General features: G+C 43.5%; 1 protein-coding gene across 1 annotated transcript in view; it reads right to left on the bottom strand.

Annotated features, from left to right (window-relative positions):
* Positions 1–1,384: 1,384 nt before the first annotated feature.
* Positions 1,385–22,333, bottom strand: part of ATPAF1 (ATP synthase mitochondrial F1 complex assembly factor 1) — a 31,474-nt gene continuing 10,525 nt past the window's right edge. Inside the window, exons 4-9 of the mRNA XM_004620521.2 lie at positions 21,923–21,985; positions 17,620–17,670; positions 15,922–15,969; positions 13,839–13,934; positions 12,544–12,651; positions 1,385–4,461 (exon numbers count right to left, since the gene is read on the bottom strand). Coding sequence (XP_004620578.2) covers positions 4,267–4,461; positions 12,544–12,651; positions 13,839–13,934; positions 15,922–15,969; positions 17,620–17,670; positions 21,923–21,985 — 561 coding nt within the window. The 3' untranslated portion in view covers positions 1,385–4,266. The remainder of the gene's footprint in view (positions 4,462–12,543; positions 12,652–13,838; positions 13,935–15,921; positions 15,970–17,619; positions 17,671–21,922; positions 21,986–22,333) is intronic.

The raw sequence follows: 22,333 nt of genomic DNA, 5'->3' as shown, positions 1-22,333 counted from the left end.
ACACACACACACACACACACACACACACACACACACACACACACACAGAGCTTTCTGAATAGAACAGGCAGTCTTTGGAAAGTCTGGAGAAATCAGAAATGTATAGTGGGTACAGTTTTTTTGCTGGCACACCTGTTTCCTAAAGCAAGGGCTGGCTCAAGTACCACCCATAGCTTCCTGAAGTCTGAATTAGCTGCTGGCTCCAAGGCTGGGGTGAGCTAGAGATGGGGAAGGACAGGGACGGGCAGGAGAGAAGTAGCACCTCCCACTTAGAGGGGTTTCTGTCTCTCAGGTGGATTGGGAAAAGCCTTGTGACAACAGTACAAGGCTTATCATGATGCTTGTATGCTGGTGTAACAATGTCAGTGGTTCCTGTTAATACATACACACAGACCAGCTCTGAGCTCGCAAGGACTACCATTTCTCTGCACGAAACACATACTTTTAAGGCTTAATGGTCTATCATTTCTTGTGTATTTGGCCATAAGCACTTCACATCTAGCAAGATTTTCTGTGAACTGTGATCAATTGTGTGTCTCTCCTTGCTGAACTGTCACTTCCTCAAGGGCCAGGACTGATCCTTTCCATCTCCCCAGAAACAAGCAGGCTTAGCTTGACTTCAAGGTCTCAGCACTGTCTTCTTTCCCCACTCAAGGGACAGCTGTTCCCTCTGTAGGAAGAATCATGAAGTTCTTGTCTTTAACCCACGGTCTATCACATTATTTTTGTTTTAAAAATTTTTAAATCACTTCGGTATCTGAAATAATCTCAATGGTCCATTAACTTTTCTTCTTCTTCATACAAACATAAGCTCCAAGAAGTGGGACCACAGTTATCCTCTTCATTGCTGTATTCCCCAGTTTCCTATAACTGCTTGACATTTCACAGGTGCTGAATATGAATGAACATGGGATTGATGCAAAAACAAATGACTAAGGGAACGGAGATTTTTCTCTCTTCAAGACAAAACAAAAGGTTAGTATTGTGGAGAGCACAAAGGATGGTACACAGGAATCCTGCTTCCAAACTGGTTGGAGAAGTATCAGCAAAACCACCTGAGAAGGACACAGGGCAAACTATGGCAAGACCAGCAGGGTGGCTGCAAGTTTGAGGGCAGTAGGCAGCAATGCGCTGCTCAGTCCTTCCTACTAATCACCTGGCATGAGACTCTACAGAAGGTTGTGAGCAACTGCTGAATTGTACTGAGGAGACACCCATCAACAGTGCCAGTGAGTTAGATGAGATACAGAGACTGTGTGTATCTTCGTTTGCAAATATTTGTACTCAGTATGTTCTTCATCTGTGTTAAGATTTCTCTTAAATTCAGAGTATTTAAATACACACACACACACACACACACACACACACACACTTGCTCAAGATGTATTAGCTGAAACCCATATTTTTTATTTATTCAACAAATGACTGAGCATCTTGCATTTTCCAAGCCATGCCCTTGGCACGGGAAATGAAGATAAACCCTGGCCCTCAGGGAGCTCACAGTCTAAGGGGGGAAAGACACATAAGTAACTATGCTGTAGAATATGCAAAGGAGACCCCAGTGGGTGGCAAGAAGCAGAGCAACCTAATTCCTATATTTCATGGCTGTAGGAAAGAAAGATCTGGCTAATGGGCATTTTTTTTTTTTTTTTTTTTGCTTTTTGGGTCACACCTGGCAATACACAGGGGTTACTCCTGGCTCTGCACTCAGGAATTACCCCTGGCCATGCTCAGGGGACCACATGGGACGCTGGGATTTGAACCCGGGTCGGCCGCGTGCAAGGCAAACGCCCTACCCGCTGTGCTATCTCTCCAGCCCCTAATGGGCATTTTTGGTTTACTTATACCCAAAGAATCCTGAGCAGGTATTAAAATGCATATTCCCAGAGCCTCCTGCCAAGATTTATTCGGCAGGTTGGGATTTGAGACCTGAAAATTTGCCTTTTAAAGCTCTCCATTGCATTCTATTACAATTTAACGTTGGAGAACCTATGAGATAAAGGTTTGTCATCCCTTTAAACTGGAATCAAGATGATCTGCAGATCTGTTTTTGTTCTTTGGTCACACCAGAGGGGCATGTGGTGCAGGAATGGAATGCAGGGTCTCTCACATGCAGGGTCAGTAATCGTCACCAACCCGCGCCCCTGTTGCCCTGCACATCTGAAATGCTCATCTGTGAATGCTGAAGGAGACACAGTAGAAGCAGAGAGGAGGAAGAGAGTTGACATTAAGTTCTACTAGTCTAGACATATTAACACTTACAACAATCCTACGAGGTAGATATTATTTTACCTTTTTTTCCGGATGAAACAATTAAGAGTGTAAATAATTTGTCCAACATTTATAGTGCTGATGAACTCAGATTCAACTAACTCAAAAGCCTGCCCACTTTGTATACACCATTCACCATGAGATAAATCACCGATGAAACATTATATTTTTCTTTGCCAGATCTTATAGTAAATATAATAGCCAGATGGTACTTTGACCATGTTAATATTCAATGTAATTGTCCATGGAAATATCCTTTTTTTTGGGAGATGGAATTTTAGGGCAGAGCTGGGAGGAACAATAAGACAAACAGTTTTTATTACTTTTCCCATCATCTTCTTATCCTTGGTGCAGATGTTATAAAATCATACAAGAACTGGGTGTAACTGAAAGTGAAAGCAAACATAACTAGAGACCCACAAAAGAAACTCTATCTGATGTCAAAGATTCTGGGAACTCAAAATATCCACAAATTTCTAAAAACAAAACAAACAAACAAAAAAACTAAAACCCAACCCAAACCAAACACCTCAAATAACCCCTGTTAGGATGGAATACAGAATCTGCATTTAGAAATAGTTCAATCTTTTAAAAAAATTGTGAAAAGCTAACAGCTTTTCCAGGTTGTTTAAATAAACACCATCTGTCTCTTTCTACAGATTCCAAAAGTACAAAAGACACAGTTGAGAAGAGAATGGGCAGTCCAATCCCACTGAAAGAGCTTGGGGTCAGGCCCAGACTATGAGAAGTCTTCTGTAATGAAGAAAACAAACCACAAATAGCCATTAAATTCCAAGGCAACATATATTCATGACATATAACCAGATCTGAGGTAGGAACAGCAGACAAAGTGGGGCATGTTCCATCAAGAAAAAGAAAGGGAGAGCAAAGAGAGGTGCACTGGGGCTGTAGGCCCAGGAAGCTGGTGTGTGGCCACTGCCCTCATCTATCACTGAGCTGAAAATCACCCCAGGGACTAGACAGAGCCATCATGAGCTTCCAATGCTGGGGAGCTCTTTTCTTATTTTTGGTGTTTTGAGTAACTGTTGCCAAGGATGAGGTTGGATTAGATCAACCCACAGTACCAACACTATAGACAACTAATTGATAGTTGAAATTTTACTGTGTCATGAAAGAAAGATGATCAGCCAGACTTAATCTTATTGCTATATTTTCCCCACAGCCAATCTGCCAGCATTTGCTTCCACTCACTTAAAAAAATACTGTATTGGCACAAGTTCTGGGTGGTTTGAAAAACAAAAACAAAAACAAACATACACACACATCTGGATGGATCCTTTCCTTATAAAAGCATTGATTTATTTACAGTGCACTGATCTGCCTCCTCTAATACACAGCTTCTAACAGTAGAATTAGTGGAGAGGTTCCACAATATGGTTTGAAAAATAAGCAGATGCTGTACCTATGTGTGTAACTACCTGAAATCTATGGATAGTCCAAACCAGCTACACTAAAGATGACGCTGGGGGAGATCTAGGTGAAGCCTCAATCCTGAGGGTAATGTCTGGTTGGTGCAGGGTTTAAGAAGGATACTTGAACGATGCCTTGGGCCAGCCAAGTGGTGCACAGGAAGAGTACTAGGAAGCCAGATCTAACTAAAGCAGGCCTTCAAGCTGATTTATTCTGTCACAGGTTTGTAAAGATGAAGAACTAAACACTTGGAAGTGGGCGCAGTCAACATGGCCAGAATGCAAACGTGCTATCACACAGTGCAAAAATCAAGGCAACCATCCTGCAGATCCTTGGTGGTTTCTGTTCATAACTGCAGACACGCAAACGAAGGAACCTCAGGTATGCCAGGAAATCATTATCAGAATGTTTGGGTACCTTCATTCCTGAATATCAAGTAATAGGGCTCACCTCCATGACGACTCATTGGAGATTGTTCATGATAGATGCTGAGCTCCCTGCTAAGATTTCAAAGGGCTCCAGACTGCCCAAGGTGGGCAGACTCTGGAAGTAAACCTAACAGCTCTAAGTCTTATCCTGGTTCTGTGCGCTTTTCAGTTGTGCTCCGAGTCCACTTTGCTCTAGTTCAGCGATGACAGACATATATTTGAACTCATTTGGTCTGAAATTGAAGGTTTCCACCAACCCATAGGTCTCTTTCCGACTAGTGGCATAGAAGAGCTGAACTTGGTTGGCAATGCACTGTGCCTCCGCAACATTCTGCAAGGGAAAAGAAGAATAGTGAGGTCCTTCGCTGCACGTGGTTCCAGAACTCTGGGTCTGAGATTCGTGATGCGTGGGGTGCCTCACTGAGGCGGTCACTGCTTCCTGAAAACTTCCCTAACTCCCTGATTTCCCATCTTGGTTGGGAAATCACAGAACCCATCAAAGAACCCAAATTACCCCGTGCATAGGTTTATTATTATATTATCGTGCTGTGGAGTTTGTCTGTTCCCTGCCTCAGGCTGATGATTCCTGGTTTTATGCTCAGGGATAACTCCTGGAAGGCTCGGGGACGCTTAAGGGATGCTGGGGATCAAACCTGGATTGATTGTGTGTGAGATAAACGCCCTCCCCGCTACACTACTGCTCTGGCTTCTCCCCTTTCCTTTTCTTCACTCTTTCTGAGCAGGAATTCCTGAAGTATGTACTCATTTTGTGTCCCTAAACATAGTGATATGTTAACCTACAAAACCCTGACATGCTGCCTTTGGATGGCAGCTCACTTCCCTGTCCTTGAATGTAGATGATACTTAGTAGCTTGCTTTTATCAAATAAGCTACTGTAGAATGATGTAGAATGACTTCTACTATTAAGTAACAAAAAACATGGGAGGTCCTGTCCTGTTTCCTCTCTTGAACCACTTGGTCTGGGGAAAATTAGCTGTCAGGTCATGAGAACATTCAAGGAGTGCTAGGGAGAAGCCAGCCTGGTAAGGAAAAGAGGTTCCTGCCAACAGCCGTGAGAGTGGAGTTGGAAGACCGAGCAGCCTGCTGATAACTGTACCCTTGATTACTTCTTGGCAGCTACTTCACAAGAGACTCTAAGTCAGATCCAGCTTCTGACCCACAGACACTGTAGTAATACATGTTGTTTTAAGTTGTAAACATTTGTAATCATCTGCTTTGTAGCCATTTAAAACCAATCCATCAGCCAAACTGTAGGGAAGAGAAGAGCCACCTCTTCTAAAGGCTGGTAGCAGAGAAAAGGGGAAGAGGCCACTGTCTCTAAGAGATGGCTTTAGAGGCCAGAAAGAGAGTTCAGTGGGCTGGAGTGTACTTCATACACTCCTTGGCACAGAATGGTCCCTGAGCACTGAACAGCACCACTAGGCATGGTCCCCAAGTCCCTCCATCTTTAACAACTCTTACTTTTTTCCTCTACACATCCTCCATTCCAGCCGGATTCCAGGCACTGATTGGCTATCACCATGTTTATACAGCCAAACTTAAACCCGGAAGAGAATGGGCAATTCCTACTAGAACCCATGTCCAAAGTGTACTATGTCTGGCTACAGAATGACAGAGCTGGGTTTATAAATACCTGATGCCATTTTCCCTGCATGCTCCCTCATGGGACATTCAGGTCATTTCTCACAAGCAGGCACTAATCTCTTAAGACAACATCTTTAATCAAAAGCCCTTTTCCAAAATGTTGGCAACTTTAAATTAATAGTTTTTTAGCTGGAAGGGGCCTCAGAGATCATGCAGTCCTCATTTAACAGGTCTACAAACCAAAGTAGATGAGGTTCAGGGACAGGCCCAAGGTCATGCATCAGCAAATGGCAGAGCTCGGAGCAGACCTCTGGACGCCCAGCTGTCCTCCCTCCACTTCCCCGGACACTGGTTCCAGGAGGGCAAGATAATTAAAGATTGTCAAGGTCAATAACTCCACCTCATTAAATTTTATCATTTTACACTCAAAGATGCCTCAAGAGCAATCAGCTTATGGGCTGAGGATGAGGCTCCGCCAAGGCACAGGCCTTATAGGCGGGAAGCCCTGGGGCTGATCTCCCGGCTCCAGAGGAAAGCACAGCTGTAAACAATTTTAAAAGTGAGCGCATCCCTGTGATCTGAGGCAGATGCCCTGCTCTCAGCCCAACCAACAGGGATGGCAGTTTGGAGGCCGAGGTAGAAGTCCTTTAAGATGAGTTTACTCCAGACAGAGGTGTTCAAACCACAGCACCGAAAGGCCTCTCCATAGCTGCCTTGGATCCCTTTACCTCTGTTTTTGTGGTTATATCCTGGGGGTTTTATGTGACACGATTGTTTGAATAAAGGGTTCTAGTCACTAGTGTGAGGACTGTTAATGTAGGAAGGGAGACACAGAGAGGGAGATGACCAGCAGCCTCCTCCATTTTGCCCCCTTTTATTGTTCTCTTTTTTTTTGGTTTCTGGGGATCTAACTTAGGGTGATGAAAGGCTGATTCTGGCTAGGTGCTCAGGGTTAGGGGTCACTCCTGACAGTGTTCAACAGGCCCGGGGCCACTGCATGGCAAAGCACGTATGCCAGCCTGTTGAGCCGTTTCAAAGAGAATGTTTCTTCGAGGATATTTCTTTGAGAAATATTTACTCCCCCTCTTGTTCAACTAGGAGGTAAATTAACAAGCCTGATTCCCGCTTTTTTTAGTTTCATAGTAACAATCAATTTACCAAGCGCTGCCCCCTTTACTCCTTTCATATTCCTGGGGTCATTCTCCCTCCCATCATCCCTACCAGAAGCCTTTCCTACCTTTCACATAGAATACTGCAATGGTCTGTTGAATGGAACCCAGGGCCCCTACATGCAAACACGTGCTCAGCCCTTTAAGGTACTGCCCAGGACTCCACCCAAGTCATTTTGTGTCTACGTGCCTTTACTACTCCACTCCCTTCTCCTTATCTGGCTAAATTTCTGTTCAGACCAGTTGTCATTTTCAGAAATCATTTACCTCCCTCTGGGCCAATGGCCACATTCCTTCCATCTCACCCTGAAAGCTGGGTATGTCTTTATCCTAGGCCTACTACATTCCAGTGAAATCATCTACTGGCACAGATGAAGGACCAAACAAGGCTAACTGCTTGCATATTCTATTCAGTTTTCATTAAATTAAATTAGATCAGAAGAAATTTCTAGTTTCCATGTATTTCTAGTATTTCTAGTCACTTGCTTTATAGTGTTTGGAAGTACTATACCTAAGCTTTAAATTTAGATTTTTATATCGCATTTCCAGGTTTTCCATGAAAAAAGTTTTTTTCTTTGGTTTTGGGCCTCACCCAACAGCACTCAGGGACGTATGTGGTGCTGGAGATTCGAATCAGGGTCATGACTGCAGTAACCACATAAAAATCATGTGTCTTATCTCCTGCACTCTCTCTCCGGCCCTGGTTTTCCATTTCTTAATCATAAATCTTAACATGTCCAGTTTTGTGCTACTCTGGAAAATCACAATTCATTTGCTTTATGCAAGGCAAACGAATGTTTATGGTCTGCTGGCAAATGTTCTAAGGAAGGAAGCAGATCTGCAAGATGATGGGAACTGTGCAGCAGTTTGAGGCTGCTGGGTGAGGTGTGAGATGCCAGAGTAGCAAGGGCCTTCTCTGAGCACTGGCGACCACTCTCAAGAGCACTCAAGGCCGTGCTTTTCTGAAGACCATAAAATAAAATGCAGTGTCTATGCCACTTCCGGCTATGCCAAATCTTAATCTTTTTTGTTTTGGGGCCACAGCTGGCTGTGCTCAGGGCTTACTCTCTTGGCTCTGAGTTCAGTTCAGGGATAACTCCTTGAAGGGGTTGAAGACTGTATAAGGGATTGAACAAGGGTCCCCCACGTGCAAGGCAAGTGCCTTACCTACTGTATTATTTCTCTAATCCCTCAAATCTTACTCCTCACTCGTGATTCTGTACCTCCAAACCTCAATCTGAAATATCCATATTTTTCTTTCATTTTTGGACCATACCTGGGGATGCTCAGGCCCACTGCATTCACCTTGAACTCCCCGTGCTTTCTGGTACTTCATTAAATCACTTGGCTAAACCACAGCTTTAGTTTTGGTGTTTTGTGGGGGCACACCCTGTGGTTCTCAGGGGATCTTCCCAGTGCAATGCTGGAGGATCACTACCAGAGGTGCTCAGGGGACCATGAAGTACCTGGCATCAAACGTGGGCCTCCTACAAGCAAAGTTTATGTGCTCCACCCGTTTGAGCCATCATAATCTGAGATCAAACTCCCACTCAGCACTCTTGGTTGCCTTTTCCCATGCAGTCATTCTCTTCCATACTTTATTTAGATACTAAAATCTGAATTTGTCTCTCTTTTGTTTTAGGGGGAGGTCTCCCCAACAGTACGTCTCCCCAACAGTACCACCAGGGCTATAGCCCATGATGTAGGGAGGCATGTGGTGCTGGGACCTAACCTCAGGCCCTGTACATGTGCTCAGCTCTTTGATCACCTGAAAATTGAACTTTGTGCCCGATTTTTTTTTTGGCCCCAGGGGGGACAGGATGGGGGTGGGGGGGATGGTTTGGGCTACACCTGGCAATGTGTAGGGGATTCTTTTAGTTCTGCATTCACGGATCACTCCTGGTAGGGTTCAGGGGACAATATGGGGTCCCAGAAATCAAACCCAGCAGTGCTGGGGCCCTACCCAGGGTTATAGCAGCTGTGCATAAGAGGTCATGCAACACTGAGGATGGAATCTGACGTCTTGTGCTCCAGCCCTTTGAGCTGCCTCCCTGGCCCCTAGAACATTGTCAGGATTTTATTGGTTTATCTGTTTTGGTCCATACTCAGCAGCGCTCAGGGATCACTCCTGGTGAGACCCAGGAGACCATATGCAGTGCTGGGCAAGCAAATACTTTAATCCCTCTACTATCTCTTCACCCCAAGCTCTCTCTTAAAAAGAGCAACCCAAGGAGAACTCCGACAAGCTACCACAACCATCCTGGTTTCTCTCCTTCGGGCATATGTTTTCAAAGATCAACACCTTGTTCCCAGATTTACCCACTCACAAGCACTACTTTAACAATGCCCTCCCCTGCCATTATCAGCATTTTCCTCTTTACTGGATGATTCCATCAGTACATGAATACAATGTTATTTATTTCATATTTAAATCAAAACCAAAAAATCACTCTTATTTTCACTTCTCTCCCTCCCGCTTACGCTCCTTTATCTCTTTCCCTTCACAGAAACACCCCTGAGAAGACTTATTTATTGACTGGGGAGATAGCTGAAAGAAGTGGAGCACGTGCTTTGCATGCTCCAGGTCCCAAGTAAGGAGCAGTCCCCAAGCACTGGCAGGTGTGGCCCAAGAATCAAACCAGAAGAACAGGGGAAGGGAATATCCTAGCTTCGAGAGTATTCTTGCATCTATTTATCTTTTACTGACTTCCTCTTTACATAGAACTTCTTTGCTGATGCTTCCTCATTTCCACAGGGCTTGGTTCTGAGCTTTCTTTTCTTTTCTTTGGTTTTAGGGCCAGACCCGTCAGTACTTATGGATTACTCCTGGCTCTGCACTCAGGGATCACTCCTAGCGGGGCTCAGGGGACCTTATATGGTGTCAGGGATCAAACTTGGGTTGGTCACATGCAAGGCAAGTGCCCTACCTGCTGGGCTATCTCTCCAACTTCTTCTAAGATCTCGTTTTTATATTCATTTACTAACTGATGATTTCATTCAGCCTCAAGTCATCATCATCATCATCATCGTTATTATTATTATTATTATTTTCTGGGCCATATCCTGCAATGCTTAGGGGCTACTGCTGGCTCTGTGCTTAGGTGTCACTACTGGAGGTAGTTTGGGGACAACACCGGGGTTGGCCACATGCAACACAAGCACCTTAACCCCTATACTATCTCTCTGGCCCCAGTCTCAAGACTTTAAATAATGTTATATGTTGACAATTCCCTATTTCTATTTCCAGTCTGGACCTCACTATTTTTTTTTTTTTTGCTTTTTGGGTCAGACCCAGGGATGCACAGGGGTCACTCCTGGCTCATGCACTCAGGAATTACCTTTGGTGGTGCTCAGGGGACCATATGAGATGCTGGGATTCAAACCTGGGTCAGCTGTGTGCAAGGCAAATGCCCTACCTGCTGTGCTATCACTCCAGTCCCATGAACCTCACCATTAAACCCTCAAATATCTCACATCTACTACTTAGATATCTAACAACCTTCCTAGACTTAATCACATCCAAAATAAGGTGTTGATCTTTCTCCCAAACCTGCTCCCCTGTCATCCTGTTTATGCAGTTAATGGCAACTCCTCCTCCTTACTGGGATTCTGGATGACTTCTAGTTGAGTGTGATGGGTGGAAGGAAGGATGGGGGAAATGTGACTAAACAGTTTCCGGAGTAATGGAAAAATAGTTCCAACTTTCCTAGACTGGGGCTCACCGCTATTGTGAGCTAATACTGCCCCCCTCTGTAGTTGTTGAGAGAGAAAAATAAGTGGGTATAGTAATAAAGAATCTTGGGGGAAGGGCTAAATTAGAAATAGCTCAGGACTTTTTAAAGCAAAGCATTTACATGGCTGACCCTGGTTCAATCCCCAGTACTACACGGTCTCTGAGCAGTGCAGGGAGTGGCCTTCAAGCACAAGAAGTGACAGCTCCTAAGCACTGTTAGGTGTGTGAACCGCCCCCCTCAAAAAAAACCACAAAAAACAAACAACAAAAAAACCAAAACAAACAACAAAAAAACCCCAAACAAGAAACAATCTTAGGGTGAAAAAGCACTGAGATATCCGCTTTCTTATAGCTATCCTAAACTTAAACCTTGCTAGATATATGAGACTGAAATGAGCAAGGACTAAACAAAGAGGTTGTACAGTTATCATAAGTCTGTTCTTGGCCTTGGACATGGAGATAACAAATATTGTGGAAATCAGTACCTATGAGCATATGGTCAGTGCTTATCCCTGCAAATGGGAACAAGGAATATCACTAACGCCTATGAATGCTGTACCTATGAACAGTATGGAAGATGATGAAGGATGGAAGGACCCTAGACTTGGAACTCATCTCCATTCTGAAGAATCCTTCACTTCTCTATAGGCTCTTAGTGACACGTGAAGAGTCAGATGTCCAACATCAGGACTATTCAATTTTTTATTTTTTATTTTTTGGTGGGGCTGGGGCCTCCCTAGAAGTGCCTGGCTAGTGACGTAGTGATGTAGTACTCAGCTAGTGATGTAGTACTCAGCTAGTGATGTAGTACTGCTTGTGTTGGGGAGCTATACAGTGTCAAAGCTTCCACATGAGGCCTCTTCCCTTTTGAGCAATCGTCCCAGCACTAGAATTATTGAGTTTTAGAAAGGTGATAGGTGCAGGTTCTATTAAAATGTGTATTATGTAGCTCTTCAGACTGAAACAGATTAATATTGCCCCAGTAAAATTATATACCAAGTAAAATTACATTCTATACCAAGACGGAAAATAAGGACTAAAAGTAGACATCAGTTTATTTTTTTTGCTTTTTGGGTCACACCCGGCAATGCTCAGGGGTTACTCCTGGCTCCACACTCAGGAATCACTCCTGGCAGTGCTCGGGAGACCATATGGGATGCTGGGAATCGAACCTGGGTCGGCCACGTGCAAGGCAAACGCCCTACCTGCTGTGCTACCACTTCAGCCCCAGACATCAGTTTAAATGAAGATTCAGTTACCAAGAGTTTAAGCCTCATTAAGAATTGTTTTCAGAACTTTTAATCTTATTCTTTTGGGGGGTTTGGTTTGGGGCCAACACCCAGTAGTGCTCAGAGACTATTCCCAGCTGCATTCTCGAGAGTCAGGAGTGAGTGCAGAGCCAGGAGTGAGTCCTGAGCACTTGCTCAGGTTAAAAACAAAATGGTTAAAAACAAAATTAAAGTTTTTTGAGTGGTTCTCCCCAGGTATTGGACATTGCCAGGGATCTAACCTGGGCTGCCTATATGCAAAGTACGAACTTCAGCCTATTGAACTATTTCTCTGGTCCCCATTTTTTTGGGGGGAGGATTTTGGGCTGCAGCTGGTTGCTCAAGAGTTACTCCTAGCAGTGCTCAGGGGACCATACGCTGTGCAGAAAACTGAAGCAGCAATATGCAAAGCAAGCGCTATATTACTTCTCGGGCTCCCTGGCCCAAATTTTTAAATCGTGTCTGAATGATTTAATATGAGGACCTGTACTAACTTCAACCTGGAGGAGACTAGAGCAAGACAAAATTATTGTCAACTTTAAGACACAAATATATGTAGTATCTAAAACTTTACCTCATGAGCTCTGGCAGAAGAAATATTTTCAGTTAAAACCAGAGAGGGAAAAGTTGATTCTTACCAGAAATGTGGAATCCATTTCTGCAGTCATTAGCACTATGCCCTTTTCTTCCTTAAGTTCAGGGTAGTGATATAAAATCAGTTGGCTGGCCGCAGCATCCCCTCGGGTCTGTAAGAAGGAACACTTATCAGGACTCAATAAGATACCACCACAAAAAGCCCACAATTTCAGAGCAATAGAGAGTCTAGAGAAAATTCTGACTTTTAACTGCCCCTGGTGGCTAGTGACTTGGAGGACTGGTATGCAGGGGGCCAAGAGGCCTGCCAAGGCACTGTGAAACTGACAGTTTGCAAGGTGTTATTTGTGTCTTCAATTGAAAAAGGTTTGGCTTTTTTCCCAGAAAATGTTTACAGTAGGCAGTGAATCCTTCATCATGGCCATATATTTAAAAACAAAATGGCACAAGCAGCTACCAAATCAAGTTCTAAAGAAAGCAATATGCCTGTGTAATTGCCACTTTTATGGACTAGTGCATTTCACAGTTGAAATCTACTCCCCTTGGCTGGCTCTGAAGACTGAGCTCTTTTAAGCTGCAGCAAACAGCTGGAGAGTTTGCACATGGGTCAGATTTGTAATGCAGTTTTAAAAATAACCTGGGTAGGGGATGGGAGGAAAAGAATGAGAACACCGTGATTTCATAAAGAATGGACAAAACAGGTTTGTAGATCTCAAGCCCAGACAGGGAAGAATGTTGAGTTCAACAGTAGTATTTCAGTGTAAGAGGAAGTAATTATACACCTAAAAAAGATCTCTGGACTTTGTCTATAGAATTCTGTTTAATTTGTTTTGTCTTTTTTGACCACACCTGGCAATGCTCAGGGTTTACTCCTGGCTCTGTGCTCTGGGATCGATCACTCTAGCAGAGCTTGAGGGACCATATATGGTGCTGGGATTGAACTGGGGTCGGCTGCTTGCAAGGCAAGCTTCCAACCCACTATACTATCTCTCTAGCCCCAAGTTTTATGTTTTGTTTTGTTCCACATCCGGCGGATTGTGGACTTCAGGACCTACCCCAGGCTCTGCACTCAGGGATCATTCTGGGTGGTCTTAGGGGACTATATGGGGTGCCGGGAATTTAACTGTAAAATATGGCCCCCTTGTTCTGGAGTTTTTCCAACTGCCATATATTAAGCAGTTCCTCAGACACTAGTCCAATATTGCAAGTATGAAAATTCTTTCTCTCACAGCAAATGCCATGGAATTATCAGATATTCTGGTCCTTGAAGTCTGAGCAAGGGCTCTTGGTTCCACCATGGGGTAGGCCTCATTCCTTCAGATGAGCACAAGCCACTTACCTGAATATTTATAAGTGCAGTGAAGTGGAGCTCGGTTCCCGTCCACTGTCCCACATAGAATTCATAACCTTCCCTTCTTGGTAGTGCACACAGGAACTGAGGATCAAGTAAACAAGGAGGGAGAAATGAATAGAACCACCTGGTCATACCCACCAATCTGTGTTCTTCACCCCATTTCTTCACTATTGGTTTCAAAAGCATTTTTTAAAATTACAAATTCATATGTGATAATATAAAAACCACCAACATACTTCCCAAACCATAGTAGGAAAAATGCATTAGAGATATAAGTGAAGCTCTCTTGGAACCCATTTCACTGCCACTCACAGTTAATTCTTCATCCTTCAACTGGTAGACTGTCCTCTGATTCAGGATTTTATACTCTTAATGTGTAATAAGTGTATATTCATAAAAAGAAATAGTACTAGTTGCACATTTAAAAAATCTTACTCCTGGGGTTGGAGAGCTAGTACAAGAATTAAGATGACTGCCCTGCATACTCTCAACCCACCTTTGTACATCTGCCACTGCATATGTTGCCCCCATACTGACAGAGGTCACTCTTGAGCATGGAGCCAAGAATAGCCTCTCAATAGAGTAGGATGTGACACAAACTATGACCCCCCTCTAAAACAACAACAACAACAACAACAACAACAACAGCAACAAAAAACCCAAAACACAACACCCCAAAACCACCTAACTCATATTAAACTATATGTATTCTTTTCTTTCTTATTTTTTGTGGCAGTGGTGGGTTTTTTATTTTGGGGGGGGAGCAGGTCACACACAGTAGTGTTCAGGGCTTACTCCTGGCTCTATGTTCAGACATCACTCCTAGCAGTGCTCAGAGGACATATGCACCGCTGGCAATGGAACTGGGGTCAGTCATGTGCAAGGCAAACATTCTTAACCCCTGTACTCTCTCTCCAGTCCCCAAACTATGTGATCCTTTTTTTGTTTTGTTCTTTTGCTTTTTGGGTCACACCCAGCGATGCTCAGGGGTCACTCCTGGCTCTGCACTCAGGAATTACCCCTGGCCATGCTCAGGGGACCATATGGGATGCTGGGAATCGAACCCGGGTTGGCCGTGTGCAAGGCAGATGCCCCACCCGCTGTGCTATCACTCCAGCCCCTGTGATCCTTTTCTAACTTGTGTTTTTCACTTCACATTACTTCTTCTAGAATTTAGTTATATTGATAAATATGACTTATTAGTTTTCACTGTTATACATGAATCTACATAAATTCATCAAAATTTATCTGTACTCTTGATAAACACTGGGGTCTTATTTAATTTGCATATGTGACAATGCTGCTAAATTACTTATGTCACTTATTATTGTCACTATATATCTTATCATCATCTGAGACTCATAGCATGGATCTAAACATGACCATGATGAAGAAATAGTATAACAGGTAAGTTACCTGCCTGGCACGCAGTCAACCCTGGTTCAATCCCTGCACCACATATTGTACCTTAAGCATCACCAAGAGTGATCCCTAAGCATAGAACAGGACCAAGTCCTAAGCATAGATGAGTGTGGTCCCAAACCAAAAAAAAAGAGAACAATTTTTTTTTTTTTTTTTTGCTTTTTGGGTTACACCCAGCCATGCACAGGGGTCACTCCTGGCTCTGCACTCAGGAATTACTCCTGGTGGTGCTTGGGGAACCACTGGGATGCTGGGAATCGAACCCAGGTCGGCCACATGCAAGGCAAATGCCCTACCCACTGTGCTATTACTCCAGCCCCGAACAATTTTTGTTTAGGCTGGGCTATCCCAAAGAGGCAGAATATAATGCCTAGCATGAGCGAGGCCCCGAGTCTGATCCCGAGCACTATATGGTCTACTGAACAGAGCCAGATGGTCTCTAATACCACTGTGCCTGAGCAGCCTGGTACTGCCCAGTCTAAGCACTAATGGTGAGGCCTACACGGTCCGGCCAGATACCGCTAGAAGTGTTCCTGAGGCCACTGGACACTGCTGGGGAGGGGGGCTCCTTTCCCCACCTAAAAAGAAGAGAACATTCTTGTTTGGAGGTAAATCCAGGCAATCCTTATATGGTCACTTGACTTACTGTTGGACAGGACTGAGCCCGTTTCCAGATCAAATCATATTTCTCTTTCTGTAGGTTAGAAAAAGAAAAAGAAAAAATCAATTCATAACCAAAGGTTTCAACACTTAAATTCATCAAGACTGGACTTCAGAACTTCATGTCAACTATCAATCTTAGTTCCTATCATTTGCAAATCCTTCTTCAGAGAGAGATTTGTGGGAGACAGCCAAGTTGCTGAGCATGGTTAGCAGTTCAACTGGCCCTGAGTTCAATACCAGGTACTACAAGACCAGGCAGCCCCAAAGCAACACTAGGTATGGCCCCTATAAAGAAAACAGTAAGTATCTAATTTTTTAAAAGATAGTGACTTTTTGTTTGTTCTCGGCCCATCTGATGACGCTAAGGGACTATTCCTGGATTGGTGCTTGGTGGGTGCTATGGGGACCCTGCAGGGCTGGGGATAAAACCCAAGCCCCCCTCATGTAAAATATGTGTTCCAGTCCTCTGAGCCACCTCCCAGGCCACCCTCATTAGACCCAGAGGAACAGACAGACATGCTTTGCTGTTGAAAGTTAGAGTTATATGTGAAGAATGGGGTTTAAATGTTTAAAAGTTTAAATGTTTCAAACTCTCCAGAGTGTCAGAGATATAAGGACATTAAATCTGAGAGAGAGCTAAGAACCTGTTCAATGAGTTAGTATCAGAGATCTGAAATGTCCTGAAAAGTACAGATGCTTTTTGAGGTTTTACTTGTGAAGGGCGAAGGTATATATGTGTGAGAAGACAGCAATACTTTTACAACATTGAAAAGACCAGGCTATATTTTTTTTCTTTTCTTTTCTTTTCTTTTTTCCTTTTGGGTCACACCCGGCGATGCACAGGGGTTACTCCTGGCTCTGCACTCAGGAATTCTTCCTGGCAGTGCTCAGGTGTCCATATGGAATGCTGGGAATCCAAACCGGGTCAGCCGCGTGCAAGGCAAATAAATGCCCTACCCACTGTGCTACCGCTCCAGCCCCAGGGCTATATTTTTTCATGTTAGGTTTTTCCCCCTTAATCTTATGCTTAACTAGTACTCATAGTTTAGTATATATTTATGTATTTGATAAACTTCTGTAATTCTTCATGGAAGAAAATAATTGGAGAACTGAATAACCCACTACATCAAATACTCTCTTAGGTTAGAAGTTAGCAGTAAGAAAAAAAGCCAGCCACACCCTTTCCTTCTCAAAGAGCTTAATGGTGTAGCAGTAGTCGCTGACTAACTCCAAGAGAGCAATTTTAAGTAGGTAACAAGAACATGCCACTTGGTAAGAATGGCAGAAAAGGACTAAGTGGAGAATCCAAGTCAGCTTGGGTACGGGTCATTTACAGAGAAGTGAAGAAAGCTATGCTAGAGGTCCTATCTTGTTTCCAACAATAAGGTTGGAAAACACTAAGAAGAAATAACGAACATTCAGAAATTGCTCAGCAACATGAACTTATGCCGTGCTCCCTTGTCAGGGACTTGACTCACAGAGACATTTCTAAACAAGAAAGAGGAAAAACAAGAGCCATAAATATACCATATGGAGCGTCCAATCTTTGGTGCTCAGGGCATAATAAAAAACCTCTGAGCTATAAATGTAAGTTCTCAAGAGGCAATAAACATAGAAAAAGTAAAGGCAACTGCCTGCTAAGGTTGGAGCCCTGACCTTCATTTCCCTCCAAACTACTTACAGGAATAACGGCGAAGACTGTATCTTTTGCTGCAAAATACTGCTGCCAAATCTGTACAAAAAAGGAGAGGGTGACATGTGGGTGATCCTTTCAACCTGTGCCAAGAAATGGTGACAGCTTTCATTGCTCAGAGTAATACGCTATTTGATAACAGAAGGAAAACCCAACATAATACTTTTATTACTAGTACGTGATTACAAAAAAAGATTTAATAGCACCTACTTTTCTAGATGATTAAACTGCAACTCTTAATAACAAATCACTGTCAGAGAAATGGATTCAATGACCTTGTTATTCATTTTTCTCAAGACGTGGCTGTGTGCATGAGACAGGCTCTCTTTTTTTTTTTTTTCATATCTTCTCTGTTTCTCCCCAAGTACACATTCCCCAGCCAACTGTGGGTCTTCTCAGAGGACCAGAATATAAGTCATTCAGAACCAGGATTTGGAGTCATGCATAACTGGCTACAAATTTCCAGTTCCAATTACCTGCCAGCAATGCTACTTTGGGCAAACTGCCGACACAAAGTAACGTCAATGTAGTCATCAACAGAACAGCAATAACATCAACTTTACAGGACTACTATCAAGACTGGTTGGAATAATGAAGGCCTGTGCTTAGCTTATGAGAATTACAATATAAACCAGGGCCCAAGGTGTTTTGAGAACAACAAAAGGGCACCTAATCCAGGTTCAGGGATAAGTGCCAGAGGAGGTGACACTTGACTAGAACCTATAGAACAATCAAGTGTTAACTAGGTGAAGAGGTTTATTTTTCTGAAAGACGTAGAAAAATAGAAGTATGAGATGCAAATGCAGATAATAATAGCATTAGCCAAGGCACAGAAGTTGGGAAAGAAATCACAGCCAACCTGACACCTGAGTAAACTAGTGTTAAAGAATGGACCACCCTGTTTTAAAATTGCCGTGCTCTGTCAACTTTCCCCAATCCAAGTTACTAGTCAGAGTATAATCTCACCATCACAGAGCACAGAGGGACTATTATCTCCTAGAATGTAGGCAAACCATTCTGTCAGTATAGCCTAACATTACTTTGCCTATTTTTTCCCCCTGTAAAAACACTACCTTCTTTAATTTTTTTTTTTGGGTCACACCCGGCGATGCACAGGGGTTACTCCTAGCTCTGCTCAGGAATTACCACAGGCAATGCTCAGGGGACCATATGGGATGCTGGGAATTGAACCTGGGTTGGCCGAGTACAAGGCAAACACCCTACCCACTATGCTATTGCTCCAGCCCCTAATTTTTTTTTTCCCCTTTTTGGGTCATACCCAGCGATGGTCAAGGCTTACTCCTGGCTCTGCACTTAGGAATTACTCTTGGTGGTGCTTAGGGGATCAAATGGAATGATGTAGATTGAACCTAGGTGGGCCTCAAGGCAAATGCCCTACCAGCTGTCCTATTGCTTTCGCCCTTTTCTTTTGATTTTGTTTTTTGTTTTTGGGCCACACCTGGCTCTGCACTCTGGGCTCATTCCTGACTGTGCTCAGGGGTCCCTATGTGATGCGGGGAATCAAACCCAGGTCAGCTGCATGCACGGCTAGCACTCTCCCTACTGTACTGTTTTTCTAGCCCCAACCTTCTCTCTTTTTTTTTGCTTTTTGGGTCACAACCCAGCGATGCTCAGGGGTTACTCCTGGCTTTGCACTCGGGAATTACTCCTGGCGGTGCTTGGGGGACCATATGGGATGCCGGGGATCGAACCCGGGTCGGCCGCATGCAAGGCAAACGCCCTACCCGCTGTGCTATCGCTCTGGCCCCAACCTTCTCATTTTTAAGGATAGCATATCCTGCTTGCTTTGTTTAAACTATATTAATAAAGTATATGAGCTAATACATAAATTTTTCTTGTTTTGCAACTACACCTGGTGGTACTCAGAGCTTACTTATGGCTCTGTGCTTGGGGATCACTCCTGGTAGTGCTAAGGGAACCATCTACATTGCCAGGGATCAAATCTGGCTGGCCACATGCAAAGCAAACCCCTTATATGCTGAACTATCTCTGCAGCTTCCTACACACAAACATTTTTGAAGTTAATATAAGTTCTTTAACATGACTTACACTACTTACTAAAATTTATTTTACTATTATTATTTTTTTTGAGCTATACCAAGAGTGCTCATAGATTACCAGCACGGTGCTCAGCAGTGCTTGGGGAATTGTGTGGTGTCAGGGAGCAAACCCTGGCCTTAACATGCAAAACACGCACACTAGCCCTTTGAGGCATCTCCCCAAAAACTGTGTCTAAAGGAACTCAAACTTACTTTAATTAGAGCCAGAGTAATAATACAGCGGGTAAGGTGCTTGCCATGCAAGCAGCCAACCTGGGTTCAATCTTCAGCATTGCATATAGTCCCACAAGGCCCACCAGGAGTAATCCCAGAGCTCAGTGCCAGGAGTAAGTCCCCAAGCACCACTGGGTGTGACCCCCAAACAAAAACTAAACAAACAAAAAAATTACTTCAACGAACACAAATTTGTATCTAAAATTATAGGTCTCTCGATGCTACTTGTCATATGATCAGGCCTCTTGGGAGGCCTCTCCTTCTTAAAGGACATGCTTGGTGTCCACTTTCTTTTGGCACTTCTTCCCAAAGGCACAGTTTGCCATACCCTTGCATCAGCCCCTAAGAACAGAAGCTAGTTCTTACAGGTTTTTATGTCTGTCCCTTCACAAGGTGAAAACTCCCCTGAGGGCAGGGAACTCTCTCATTTATCTCTGTGCCTGGCAGAGTCTACTACTGAATAGTTGGTCAATAAATTGAAATAAACGATTTTATTACTCAGAGGAAACACAGAGCAACTGGCATAACTTCCTGAAAGAAAACATGGTGCAGTCAAACAGCCTAACATTAGCTTGAGTGCAAGGGTTTGAGCCCTTGCTTTACCACTCACGATATTACTCTCACGGTTTCTTCAGTTGCACAATGGGAATAACTAGCACCACTTTACAGGGTCCTTAAGAGAATTTATAAAATCGTGCATATGAAGCAGTAAATTCTTTATCTGACACACAGTGTACTGCTTTTGATTCTCTCAATATACCTAAACATCATGCATGAAACTAAAAGGAGCCAAAAAATAGCTTATGATAATCAAATCGAAGAGGGGAAATGTGACATGAAAACATAAACTGCAAAGCAATCAAGGCACATGAAATAACCAAACAGGCTGGATAGTTTTTGAGTACGTTGAAGGAAGCATTCAGGAAGCTTCCTGTAGGAGATCCTACAGTAATGGAGGATTTTGTCTGCTCTGGGACATGGGAGGTCATTTTGAACAGTGACATAAACTTATTTTTATTCATTTATTTTAAAGCACAAATATAGCACTTGTTCTGTGCCACACACTATTTTAAGTGTTATAAAAATTAAGTCATTTAATTCTCCAAATAACTCTGAGAAAAGTACTATTATTATCTCCACACTTTACAGAGAAGAGAACTAAACTCAAGAGAGGTTAATTAACTTATTAAATTCCTTCAGCTAGTAAGCAGCAGAGCTGAGGTTCTAAACTGGCAGCCTGGTTCTGGAGTCTGGGTCTGTCTTAATTAACGCACCAGGCAGAACTTGAAGAGGAATCAGAGAGGGTCTCAAGCGGGAGGGCAATGGTGGAAAGGAGAACAGGAAAAGCTATTCAGAAAGACACGGGGACAGAGAGATAGTACTGCAGGGAGGATGCTTGTTTACCTACAACCGACCTGGGTTGATTCCCCAGTATCCTGAATGGTCCCTGGACATCGCCAGGAGTGATCCCTGATCCCTGAGAGCAGAACCAGGAGTAAGCTCTGAACACTGCTGGTGTGACCCCAAACCAAAATTAGACAAAACCAGAAAGAGAATATAAGAACCCAGATAGAGCAGTGATTTTTTTTATTTTTGTCACACCCGGAGATGCACAGGGGTTACTCCTGGCTTTGCACTCAGGAATTGCTCCTGGCGGTGCTCAGGGGACCATATGGGATGCTGGGACTTGAACCCAGGTCGGCCGCGTGCAAGGCAAACGCCCTACCCGCTGTGCTATCACTCCAGCCAGCAGTGATTATTTTAAATAAGATGTGAGTAATAGTAGTAAAAAAGGGACATGTAAGTTGTTAAACATACATGAGAAAAATTAAGGAGACAAGTTTTCTCATGCCACTATTTTTCCAATATTTTTACCTTTCATTTTGGTTAAGAAATGGCACCAGGAAACATATGTCCCTTCCTGCTTTCAGATTTCGTTCACAGAGTACACAATCCCATATTTCCATAAAGGATGCCAACCCATCGGCAGCCATTACCTGTTTTATTTCTTCTGCTGTCTTATCTTTAACCATCTCAATGTTAAAGATTGAACTCAGAGTCTAAAAGAGAAAATAAGAGGTGATTAGCCCTGACAATTAAAAAAGTAAAACAACTGAACTCTATTTGTAAGTCTCGTGGGAGGAGCAAGTCAGGAGAAGGATCTCCATGCCCGGGGCTGTGGGCCCTCGCTCAGCAGGACAGTTCACCTCCTCTACAAGCTGCAGGTCACCGTGTGCTTCCAATGCTTCACCTCCCCAGTGACCTCTACAACACTGTGGAGCTAGGAAAAGAGATCTTGGCTACTAATTGTAATTTAACTGCTTTCCAGAGTGAGGTGGCTCCAAATCTGAGAATTAAGTGAAAAAGAGTTTTATCCAATTTTTTAGAAATGAATTCTTGGGGCCAGG

Source organism: Sorex araneus, chromosome 5 (genome assembly GCF_027595985.1).
Source record: "Sorex araneus isolate mSorAra2 chromosome 5, mSorAra2.pri, whole genome shotgun sequence".
In the NCBI taxonomy this organism is placed as follows: domain Eukaryota; kingdom Metazoa; phylum Chordata; class Mammalia; order Eulipotyphla; family Soricidae; genus Sorex; species Sorex araneus.
This window is presented reverse-complemented; position numbering and strand designations above follow the sequence as displayed.